This window comes from Procambarus clarkii, chromosome 1, assembly GCF_040958095.1.
Source record: "Procambarus clarkii isolate CNS0578487 chromosome 1, FALCON_Pclarkii_2.0, whole genome shotgun sequence".
Taxonomy (NCBI): Eukaryota; Metazoa; Arthropoda; class Malacostraca; order Decapoda; family Cambaridae; genus Procambarus; species Procambarus clarkii.
This window is the reverse complement of record NC_091150.1, coordinates 62,295,908-62,309,307: the sequence shown is the minus strand read 5'-3', so window position 1 is coordinate 62,309,307 and position 13,400 is coordinate 62,295,908. Positions and strand designations below refer to the sequence as shown.

General features: G+C 45.6%; 1 protein-coding gene across 1 annotated transcript in view; it reads left to right on the top strand.

Annotated features, from left to right (window-relative positions):
- LOC138363835 (uncharacterized) overlaps positions 1-10,399 on the top strand; it is a 47,150-nt gene extending 36,751 nt beyond the window's left edge. Inside the window, exons 4-5 of the mRNA XM_069323193.1 lie at positions 8,456-8,674; positions 8,927-10,399. Of these exons, the coding sequence (XP_069179294.1) occupies positions 8,456-8,674; positions 8,927-10,399 (1,692 nt within the window). The remainder of the gene's footprint in view (positions 1-8,455; positions 8,675-8,926) is intronic.
- Positions 10,400-13,400: the final 3,001 nt, after the last annotated feature.

Below are 13,400 nucleotides of genomic sequence, written 5' to 3'. Positions count from 1 at the left end.
GGAGTTAAGGGTCAATTTATTGATCTTTCGAGCTTGACGCTAGAACTGATGGTTGAATTAACGGGACCTGACGGAATTACGGCTTTAGCGGATATTAAAAATGCATCAATAGTCAATGGCTTGTCCCAGACAATGTTTAAAGCTGTAACTGTTTATTTAAATGAGCAAGTGGTGGAAACTAATTCATTATTTTCATATTTATCATATGTAAAGCTAATGACGACGCTTTCTGAATGTAAAGCTGAAAGATTTAAAGAACTGACGTATTTCTATAATGATGTTTTCCCTGAAAAATATGATGTAGATTATTTTAAGAATGCCTCAGAAGACCTTAAATCTAGATTTGTAAAGTTAAAAACTGAGGGAGTAAATTGTTGTTTTAAACTGCTATTGGACATTACAACTTTGAGCGAATATCTTTTGGATGGAATTGATATTCGTTTGAGATTAGAACTTAACAGTGATCCGTGGGTTATAAACAGTATTGAATCTGGATATAAGTTTAACATAAAACTAGCTAGAATGTGGATTGATTGGATAACTCCATTTGCATCTGGATTGGAGGCTATTGATAGAGCTCTGGCTGAACAAAATACACCAGTTACATATATGTTTGATAAGACACTCCATAAGACGTTCATTCTCGGTAATGGGCAGCAGAGATTAAGTATTGACCAGCCATGGGGGAGCATTATCCCAGATAAATTATTTATTATGATGATGGATATGGAAGCAATATCAGGAGCGTATACACTTAATCCACTTTATTTCGATCACTGCGATTTATCTAATGTATATATTACACGTGATGGGACAAACTTATTTAATATAACTTGCAAGTTCCCGAATAAATGTTCGAAACTATACTACGAGACTCAAAATACAGTAGGCTTTAATGCTTGCAATACCTTGACATATAATTCATTTATAAAAGGAAGAACATTACTGGCATTTAGACTAACGCCTGAGGAATTGAGAGATACCCTTCCTATAGAGGCTTCGGGCAACCTGAGAATTACATTAGAATTTGCTGTTCCAGCGAAATCAAATAAAGTTATTATTTTATTCGGAATTACAACGGGAGTATTGAGAATTTATTCCGATAGGCGAGTTGTGTGTGATACAAGAGCATGAACTGCAAACAAATTAATACGGCATTGAACGATATGAAAGGTAGTAAAGCTAAATATATTGGATGCTATTTAGCGACGGATATATATAGAATAATGAAGCAAATACGGGACAGACCGATTATGTTTATAATAAATACCTTAGGAAGAGACTCTAAGTAAGTAATGGGTCACTGGATTGCTGTATATAAATCTAAACGGAAAATAGTTATACTCGATTCATATGGAATAAATGTGTATTCGCCATACATTTCGGAGTTTTTAAATTATTATAAAGACTGTGATGTATACACGTTTACAGAGAGACTTCAGAGTTTAAATACTTACGTATGCGGGCTATATGCGATGTTTTTCTGTTACCATCTTTCAAACAAGGATCTAAAAACTGCAATAAAGCTATTTGAAACTAGTTTTACTTATGGAGAATATATGCAGAATGATAGGAATGTAATGAGGCTATCTTATGCTTTATTTAAAAATATGCCGAGCTGCTATGAAACGCTGTGTTATGATAAGAGCGATATTTGTTGGAAAATGTGCTTGGAGACGACTGGCTGAATGAGGCTATAACAAATTATCTAACGGAAAATGGTGAGTACATTTGTTTCGAGGTTTTATGTGTCTGATAAATATTGTACATGTGTAAACGCGATCTGAAACTGTTATTCTTTATTTACAGAGATGAAGAGTGAATAGGACGGATATTATACAAGCGGATTGAGGAGCGAGCTTCTTAGAACTTCGGGCTAAATGAATCGTTTATTATAAATTGTGTAAACTATGAATTAGATGACTAAATAAATTATAAATAAATAAATAAGTTTTATTAACGCCTAATGTATATATATAAATTATTACGGTGGCGAACGCCGACAATGACTGGTAGATGTCTGGGGCAGGTAATCAGGTGATGATTGCCTCGGGCAGATAGCCTGGGGTAGGTAGCTGGGGCCAGCTTAGATAGTCTCTGAGACAGTTTCACTATTAAAGGTTACATTGAGATGCTTCGGTTGATTTGTATAAAACTGACTGGTTAATGAAAAAGGAATAAAACATTAGTATGTCAGAAAAAATAGCAAGAGAGAGAATAATATGAAGAGGGGAGAGAGAGAGAGAGAGGAGGGACGGTCCAGATATTATGGAGAAGAAGGAGAGAGAGAGGAGGGACGGTCCAGATATTATGGAGAAGATAAGATAAGATAAGAGGTAACCTGTATGCGACGTCTGGCTGGCTGGCCTAAGGTAAATAAAGGTGATGCAACAGATTGCGAGGTAAGGGGGGAGGGAGGGGGTGTGAGGTACGAGCAGGAGATGAAGGGGTGGGGGGAGGGGGGCAGTGAAATGATTCAGATATATGGCAATATACTAGTTTCTAAGTAAGAAACAAATAAGAACTTTTAACAAAAGTCGTATGACATTATTTCATGATAAGAATTTTAACAAACTTCTAAAATCTCATAAATTACTCACTCATAAGAACTTTATGAAACTCGTATGACATTATTTTACATCATAAGAATTCCCTAATTACAAATCTGTGACTGCACAAATTCACCTGAAAACCCCGAAGATCTACACACGATATTTGCCCAAAAAAAAAAGGGCCGCTGGCGCTTACAGTCCACAGGGGTCCTCTCCCCCAAAAAAAAGGGCCGCTGGCGCTTACAGTCCACAGGGGTCCTCTCCCCCCCCAAAAAAAGGGCCGCTGGCGCTTACAGTCCACAGGGGTCCTCTCCCAAAAAAAAAAGGGCCGCTGGCGCTTACACCCTACTACTCCCAGCATCGTCACTATGACTACTCCACTCCCAGCATCGTCACCATGACTACTACACTCCCAGCATCGTCAATATGACTACTCCACTCCCAGCATCGTCACCATGACTATTCCACTTCCAGCATCGTCACCATGACTACTCCACCTCCAGCATCGTCTCTATGACTATTCCACTCCCAGCATCATCACCATGACTACTCCACTCCCAGCATCGTCACCATAACTACTCCACTCCCAGCATCGTCACCATGACAATCCACGCTCAGCATCGTCACCATGACTACTCTACTCCCAGTATCGTCACCATAACTACTCCCCTCCCAGCATCGTCACCATAACTACTCCACTCCCAGCATCGTAAGAATGACTACTCCACTCCCAGAATCGTCACCATGACTACTCCACCCCCAGCATCGTCACCATGACTACTCCACTCCCACCATCGTTACCATGACTACTCCACTCCCAGCATCGACATCATGACTACTCCACTCCTAGCATCGTCACCATGACTACTCTACTACCAGCATCATCACCATGACTATTCTACCCCCAGCATCGTCAGAATAACTACTCCACTCCCAGCATCGTCACCATGACTACTCCACCCCCAGCATCGTCACTATGACTACTCCACTCCCAGCATCGTCACTATGACTACTCCACTCCCAGCATCGTCACCATGACTACTCCACTCCCAGCATCGTCACTATGACTACTCCACTCCCAGCATCGTCACCATGACTATTCCACTTCCAGCATCGTCACCATGACTACTCCACCTCCAGCATCGTCTCTATGACTATTCCACTCCCAGCATCATCACCATGACTACTCCACTCCCAGCATCGTCACCATAACTACTCCACTCCCAGCATCGTCACCATGACTATCCACGCTCAGCATCGTCACCATGACTACTCTACTCCCAGTATCGTCACCATAACTACTCCCCTCCCAGCATCGTCACCATAACTACTCCACTCCCAGCATCGTAAGAATGACTACTCCACTCCCAAAATCGTCACCATGACTACTCCACCCCCAGCATCGTCACCATGACTACTCCACTCCCACCATCGTTACCATGACTACTCCACTCCCAGCATCGACATCATGACTACTCCACTCCTAGCATCGTCACCATGACTACTCTACTACCAGCATCATCACCATGACTATTCTACCCCCAGCATCGTCAGAATAACTACTCCACTCCCAGCATCGTCACCATGACTACTCCACTCCCAGCATCGTCACCATGACTACTCCACTCCCAGCATCGTCACCATGATTACTCCACTCCCAGCATCGTCACCATGACTACTCCACCCCCATTATCGTCACCATGACTACTCTACTACCAGCATCGTCACCATGACAACTCCACTCCCAACATCGTTACCATGACTACTCCACCCCCATTATCGTCACCATGACTACTCTACTACCAGCATCGTCACCATGACTATTCCACTCCAAGCATCGTCACCATGACTACTCCACTCCCAGCATCGTCACCATGACTACTCCACCCCCAGCATCGTCACTATGACTACTCCACTCCCAGCATCGTCACTATGACTACTCCACTCCCAGCATCGTCACCATGACTACTCCACTCTCAGCATCGTCACCATGACTACTCCACTCCCAGCATCGTCACTATGACTACTCCACTCCCAGCATCGTCAACATGACTATTCCACTCCCAGCATCGTCACCATGACTACTCCACCCCCAGCATCGTCTCTATGACTACTCCACTCCCAGCATCGTCACCATGACTACTCCACTCCCAGCATCATCACCATGACTACTCCACTCCCAACATCGTCACCATAACTACTCCACTCCCAGCATCGTCACCATGACTACTCCACCCCCAGCATCGTCACTATGACTACTCCGCCCCCAGCATCGTCACTATGACTACTCCACTCCCTGTATCGTCACTATGACTACTCCACTCCCTGCATCGTCACCATGACTACTCCACCCCCAGCATCGTCACCATGACTATTCCACCCCCAGCATCGTCACTATGACTACTCCACTCCCAGCATCGTCACCATGACTACTCCACCCCAGCATCGTCACCATGACTACTCCACTCCCAGCATCGTCACCATGACTACTCCACTCCCAGCATCGTCACCATGACTACTCCACTCCCAGCATCGTCACTATGACTACTCCACTCCCAGCATCGTCACCATGACTATTCCACTTCCAGCATCGTCACCATGACTACTCCACCCCCAGCATCGTCTCTATGACTATTCCACTCCCAGCATCATCACCATGACTACTCTACTCCCAGCATCGTCACCATAACTACTCCACTCCCAGCATCGTCACCATGACTATCCACGCTCAGCATCGTCACCATGACTACTCTACTCCCAGTATCGTCACCATAACTACTCCCCTCCCAGCATCGTCACCATAACTACTCCACTCCCAGCATCGTAAGAATGACTACTCCACTCCCAGAATCGTCACCATGACTACTACACCCCCAGCATCGTCACCATGACTACTCCACTCCCACCATCGTTACCATGACTACTACACTCCCAGCATCGACATCATGACTACTCCACTCCTAGCATCGTCACCATGACTACTCTACTACCAGCATCATCACCATGACTATTCTACCCCCAGCATCGTCAGAATGACTACTCCACTCCCAGCATCGTCACCATGACTACTCCACTCCCAGCATCGTCACCATGACTACTCCACTCCCAGCATCGTAACCATGACTACTCCACTCCCAGCATCGTCACCATGACTACTCCACCCCCATTATCGTCACCATGACTACTCTACTACCAGCATCGTCACCATGACAACTCCACTCCCAGCATCGTTACCATGACTACTCCACCCCCATTATCGTCACCATGACTACTCTACTACCAGCATCGTCACCATGACTATTCCACTCCCAGCATCGTCACCATGACTACTCCACTCCCAGCATCGTCACCATGACTACTCCACCCCCAGCATCGTCACTATGACTACTCCACTTCCAGCACCGTCACCATGACTACTCCACTCTCAGCATCGTCACCATGACTACTCCACTCCCAGCATCGTCACTATGACTACTCCACTCCCAGCATCGTCAACATGACTATTCCACTCCCAGCATCGTCACCATGACTACTCCACCCCCAGCATCGTCTCTATGACTACTCCACTCCCAGCATCGTCACCATGACTACTCCACTCCCAGCATCATCACCATGACTACTCCACTCCCAGCATCGTCACCATAACTACTCCACTCCCAGCATCGTCACCATGACTACTCAACCCCCAGCATCGTCACTATGACTACTCCGCCCCCAGCATCGTCACAATGACTACTCCACTCCCTGCATCGTCACTATGACTACTCCACTCCCAGCATCGTCACCATGACTACTCCACCCCCAGCATCGTCACCATGACTATTCCACCCCCAGCATCGTCACTATGACTACTCCACTCCCAGCATCGTCACCATGACTACTCCACCCCAGCATCGTCACCATGACTACTCCACTCCCAGCATCGTCACCATGACTACTCCACTCCCAGCATCGTCACCATGACTACTCCACTCCCAGCATCGTCACCATGGCTACTCCACTCCCAGCATCGTCACCTTGACTACTCCACCCCAGCATCGTCACCATGCATACTCCACTCCCAGCATCGTCACCTTGACTACTCCACCCCAGCATCGTCACCATGAATACTCCACTCCCAGCATCGTCACCATGACTACTCCACTCACATCATCGTCACCATGACTACTCCACTCCCAGCATCGTCACCTTGACTACTCCACTCCCAGCATCGTCACCGTGACTACTACACTCCTAGCATCGTCACCAACATTCTACAACACTGTCCTCCCCCACAACAACATTCTACAACACCCTCTCTTCCTCCACAGCAAAATTCTACAACACTATATCGTCCCCCACAGCAACATTATACAACACCATTTTGTACTGGCTCCACACAACACCATTCAACAACACCATCTCGACTTCCACAACACTATTCTAAATCTCACTCCTCCTCCACAACAACTTATTTCGGCTGGACCGGACACGCTTCATGCAGGGCGGCGTTCAATCCCCGACCTTCTAAGTGGTTGGGCATCATTCCTCCCCCCCCTCCGTCTCCTCCTAAATGCTTATCCAGACCCCTTCCAAGTGCTATCTAGTCGTAATAGCTTGGCGCTTTCCCCTGCTAATTCCCTCCCTCCCTCCTTCCCATTCCATCAACATCCTAAGACACACTCCACCCACACAACAACATTATACAACACACTCCACCCGCACAACAACATTATACAACACACTCCACCCACACAACAACATTATACAACACACTCCACCCACACAACAACCTTATACAACACACTCCACCCACACAACAACTTTATACAACACACTCCTCCCACACAACAACATTATACAACACTCTCCACCCACACAACAACATTATACAACACACTGCTCCCACACAACAACATTATATAACACACTCCACCCACACAACAACATTATATAACACACTCCACCCACACAACAACATTATACAACACACTCCACCCACACAACAACATTATACAACACACTCCACCCGCACAACAACATTATACAACACACTCCACCCACACAACAACATTATACAACACACTGCTCCCACACAACAACATTATACAACACACTGCTCCCACACAACAACATTATATAACACACTGCTCCCACACAACAACATTATACAACACACTCCACCCACACAACAACATTATACAATACACTCCTCCCACACAACAACATTATACAACACACCCCACCCACACAACAACATTATACAACACACTCCACCCACACAACAACATTATACAATACACTCCACTCACACAACAACATTATTCAACACACTCCACCCACACAACAACATTATACAACACACTCCACCCACACAAAACATTATACAACACACTCCTCCCACACAACAACATTATACAATACACTCCACCTACACAACAACATTATATAACACACTCCTCCCACACAACAACATTATACAACACATTGCTCCCACACAACAACATTATACAATGCACTCCACCTACACAACAACATTATACAACACACTCCTCCCTCACAACATTGTACAACACACTCCTTACACACAACAACATTATATAACACTCCAACCACACAATTACATTATACAACACACTCGTCCCCAACAACAATATTCTATAACTACATATACCCACCACTAATACAGAATGCATCAACACTTCCAACCTCACTATATTATATGTGCCATTGATAGTCTTCTTTCCTGCTTCCTTCTGTTGCCCAGTCCAGTATCTTCTAAATTTTGGATCAATATCTCCTCCAAAATGTTAACAAAACTTAAAGTGTTGATATTGACGGTAGCGCTAGTGGCGTGTGGGCACGTGTTGCTTCAGGTCAGGCACAATCAGAAAAAAGTTTTCCTGCATCATCTCCTGGTTTAGGTGGAGACCCTGCGAGAGCACAGGAGCACCCATACCACCTTATTGCGCCAGCTAACTGATAAACTCCTCCTCACCGCGCCATCATCCAAGGTTGACATTTCCCTTTTTCTCGATGTCCAGCCGATAACCGATAACTCCTTGTGGCACTGGGTGCCTCTGGTGGGGCTACACCTGGGGCACCAGCACATCCTGCAACAGGTGGAAGATCTGAAGGCCTTGGTGCGGTAGCTGGGTGACGAACCAGTATGCGAGTAAACGGAATCCTGGTTGGAGATCTGCATTATTTTTGCAGCAGGACTGCTATTTATGCTGTATCAACTCAGAAAGTACAAGGAGTGGAAAAGTTTGGGGGTCGATCAGTCAGAAAACCCCTGTTTCACACGGGAAGGTCCCTAAGACGACCCCCTGTGCACAAGGGGACACCAACATGAGGACTAATCTGTAACTAATGAAGAAGCCTCTCTGGCAAAGGAAGATACCCCAGAGGAAACCACCCGGACAAGGGAAGATCCACCAAAGAAAACCCCTTTGACAGAGGAAGATCTTCTAGAGAAAACCTCTAAGACAAGGGAAGATCACCCAGAGGAAACGTGTCAGACAAGGGAAGATCCCCCCGATGAAACCCCCCTGATAAAGGAAGATCCCCCAGAGGAAATATGTCTGACAAGGGAAGATCCCCAAGAGGAAACCCCCCTGACAAAGGAACATCCCCCAGAGAAAACACCTGTGACAGAGGAAGATCTCCCAGAGGAAACCTCTAAGACAAGGGAAGATCACCCAGAGGAAACGTGTCAGACAAGGGAAGATCCCCCCGAAGAAACCCCCCTGATAAAGGAAGATCCCCCAGAGGAAATATGTCTGACAAGGGAAGATCCCCAAGAGGAAACCCCCCTGACAGAGGAAGATCCCCCAGAGAAAACACCTGTGACAGAGGAAGATCTCCCAGAGGAAACCTCTAAGACAAGGGAAGATCCCCCAGAGGAAACGTGTCAGACAAGGGAAGATCCCCCCGAAGAAACCCCCCTGATAAAGGAAGATCCCCCAGAGGAAATATGTCTGACAAGGGAAGATCCCCAAGAGGAAACCCCCCTGACAGAGGAAGATCCCCCAGAGAAAACACCTGTGACAGAGGAAGATCTCCCAGAGGAAACCTCTAAGACAAGGGAAGATCCCCCAGAGGAAATATGTCTGACAAGGGAAGATCCCCAAGAGGAAACCCCCCTGACAGAGGAAGATCCCCCAGAGAAAACACCTGTGACAGAGGAAGATCTCCCAGAGGAAACCTCTAAGACAAGGGAAGATCCCCAAGAGGAAACCCCCCTGACAAAGGAACATCCCCCAGAGAAAACACCTGTAACAGAGGAAGATCTCCCAGAGGAAACCTCTAAGACAAGAGAAGATCACCCAGAGGAAACGTGTCAGACAAGGGAATATCCCCCCGAAGAAACCCCCCTGATAAAGGAAGATCCCCCAGAGGAAATATGTCTGAATCCCCCAGAGAAAACACCTGTGACAGAGGAAGATCTCCCAGAGGAAACCTCTAAGACAAGGGAAGATCACCCAGAGGAAACGTGTCAGACAAGGGAAGATCCCCCCGAAGAAACCCCCCTGATAAAGGAAGATCCCCCAGAGGAAATATGTCTGACAAGGGAAGATCCCCAAGAGGAAACCCCCCTGACAAAGGAAGATCCCCCAGAGAAAACACCTGTGACAGAGGAAGATCTCCCAGAGGAAACCTCTAAGACAAGGGAAGATCCCCCAGAGGAAACGTGTCAGACAAGGGAAGATCCCCCCGAAGAAACTCCCCCGACAAAGGAACATCCCCCAGAGGATACACCTCTGACAAGGGAAAGACCTCAGGGGAGACCCGTCCAACAAGGGGACAACCTCAATGAAACCCGGCGCTCTCAAAAGACCCAAGGGGCCCCCAATACACAAAGATAGAGCCCCTAGTCGGCCTTCTATCCTCCCGGCAAAAATGGACCAATAGATGGATCTAAAATAGTTTCCGAAAACTTTTTGTATCCCGTCCAATACCACAGCCGTATTTTGGGTACGGGTGGATCAAATGTAAGATAATTAGAAAATAAGTTTAAGGTCTTGATTAAGTTGAATAAAAATGACATCACAGGGAAGATGTTCATCGAGGGAGAGAAAGATCGAGTGGACGCCCTCAAAATTGAGATGCAAAATTAAATTGCAAAATGGTCGCAAGGGCACGGGAGCTAAGGAACAGCGCAGTTGAGTAATCTTCAGGGTTGTAATCGCCAAGAAAGACCCAAGGGGAGCACCGTCCAACAAGGGGACCACCTCAATGAAAACCGGCGCTCTCAAAAAACCCAAGGGACCCCAAATACACAAAGATAGAGCCCCTAGTCGGCCTTCTATCCTCCCGGCAAAAATGGACCAATAGATGGATCTAAAATAGTTTCCGAAAACTTTTTGTATCCCGTCCAATACCACAGCCGTATTTTGGGTACGGGTGGATCAAATGTAAGATAATTAGAAAATAAGTTTAAGGTCTTGATTAAGTTGAATAAAAATGACATCACAGGGAAGATGTTCATCGAGGGAGAGAAAGATCGAGTGGACGCCCTCAAAATTGAGATGCAAAATTAAATTGCAAAATGGTCGCAAGGGCACGGGAGCCAAGGAACAGCGCAGTTGAGTAATCTTCAGGGTTGTAATCGCCAAGAAAGACCCAAGGGGAGCACCGTCCAACAAGGGGACAATCTCAATGAAACCCGGCGCTCTCAAAAGACCCAAGGGACCCTAAATACACAAAGATAGAGCCCCTAGTCGGCCTTCTATCCTCCCGGCAAAAATGGACCAATAGATGGATCAAAAATAGTTTCTGAAAACTTTTTGTATCCCATCCAATACCACAGCCGTATTTTGGGTACGGGTGGATCAAATGTAAGATAATTAGAAAATAAGTTTAAGGTCTTGATTAAGTTGAATAAAAATGACATCACAGGGAAGATGTTCATGGAAGGAGAGAAAGATCGAGTGGACGCCCTCAAAATTGAGATGAAAAATTTAATTACAAGTTGGGAGCAAAATGACCGGAGGCAGGAAAAGCATCAGCCTCAAACAAACAATACACTATTAGGTCCATAAATTGTAAATTAATTTTTGACCATCCCTAGTAAATTTTACAACCGTCTCATTGGCCCCAAAGGCTCAACAATAAAATATTTTGAACAAAAGTATGGAGTAAGGGTCTAGATAATGAGAAATGAGGAAGATATGGTTAGCATCTCGGGCAAATAAAGCAGTGTAGATAGCTGTAAGGCCGAAATCTTAAAGTTTGTTTAAACCTTTTGAAAATGTTTGCAGTTGAATTGAACATGCGAAAACGTGTTCTGTGGGAGACAACAGGAGTGATGGTGTCACTGCGTGTTCTATTGGAGACAACAGTAATGGTTTTGACACCATGTGTTCAGTTGGAGACAACAGGAGTGGTGGTGTAATTAAGTGTTCTGTTAGAGACAACAGGAGTTCAGATGTATCAGGGGTTACAAATTTTATAAACATGATATTTAACTTTACGTACTAGCGAACAGAGACCCCCACCACTTCCCTGATATAATAAGATCAAACACTGCAACTACACTACTGCTGTCATCAATTAATCAGTAACGGACACAAGATTTCATATTGGAGGATCACTCTGAAATCGTTGTATACATGGAGAGGGATTCCCCGTCACCTTTACTTGGGATAACAGAGCGAAGACTATCTGTTAACAAACATTTAATAAATAAAAACGTACACAACGAAAGTTAGAATGTGAGAATGTGTTCCCCCCTTTGCGAATTGGATGGATAGAATGCTAGAGGAAACTTTTTGTATCATGTAACCCTCGAACTCTACAACATGGAGTTCTGCTCTACCTCAGATTTCAGCGTACCTTCTTCTCCAGCCTCGAAGTTCCTCCATTAACTTCTTCCCAAACAAACCTGCAATAACATTACCATGCCAATAAAATGACAGCCACCCCCTCCCCCCCCGTGTGTGTGTGCGCGTGTGTGTGTGTACTCACCTAGTTGTACTCACCTAGTTGTGTCTGCAGGATCGAGCATTGACTCTTGGATCCCGCCTTTCGAGCATCGGTTGTTTACAGCAATGACTCCTGTCCTATTTCCCTATCATACCTGGTTTTAAAATTATGAATAGTATTTGCTTCCACAACCTGTTCCTGAAGTGCATTCCATTTCCCCACTACTCTCACGCTAAAAGAAAACTTCCTAACATCTCTGTGACTCATCTGAGTTTCAAGCTTCCATCCATGTCCTCTCGTTCTGTTACTATTCCGTGTGAACATTTCGTCTATGTCCACTCTGTCAATTCCTCTGAGTATCTTATACGTTCCTATCATGTCCCCCCTCTCCCTTCTTCCTTCTAGTGTCGTAAGGCACAATTCCCTCAGGCGCTCTTCATACCCCATCCCTCGTAGCTCTGGGACGAGTCTCGTTGCAAACCTCTGAACCTTTTCCAGTTTCATTATATGTTTCTTCAGATGGGGACTCCATGATGAGGCGGCATACTCTAAGACTGGCCTTACGTAGGCAGTGTAAAGCGCCCTAAATGCCTCCTTACTTAGGTTTCTGAATGATGTTCTAACTTTTGCCAGTGTAGAGTACGCTGCTGTCGTTATCCTATTAATATGTGCCTCAGGAGATAGATTAGGTGTTACGTCCACCCCCAGGTCTCTTTCACGCGTCGTTACAGGTAGGCTGTTCCCCTTCATTGTGTACTGTCCCTTTGGTCTCCTATGTCCTAGTCCCATTTCCATAACTTTACATTTGCTCGTGTTGAATTCTAGTAGCCATTTCTCTGACCATCTCTGCAATCTGTTCAGGTCCTCTTGGAGGATCCTGCAATCCTCATCTGTCACAACTCTTCTCATCAACTTTGCATCATCCGCAAACATCGACATGTA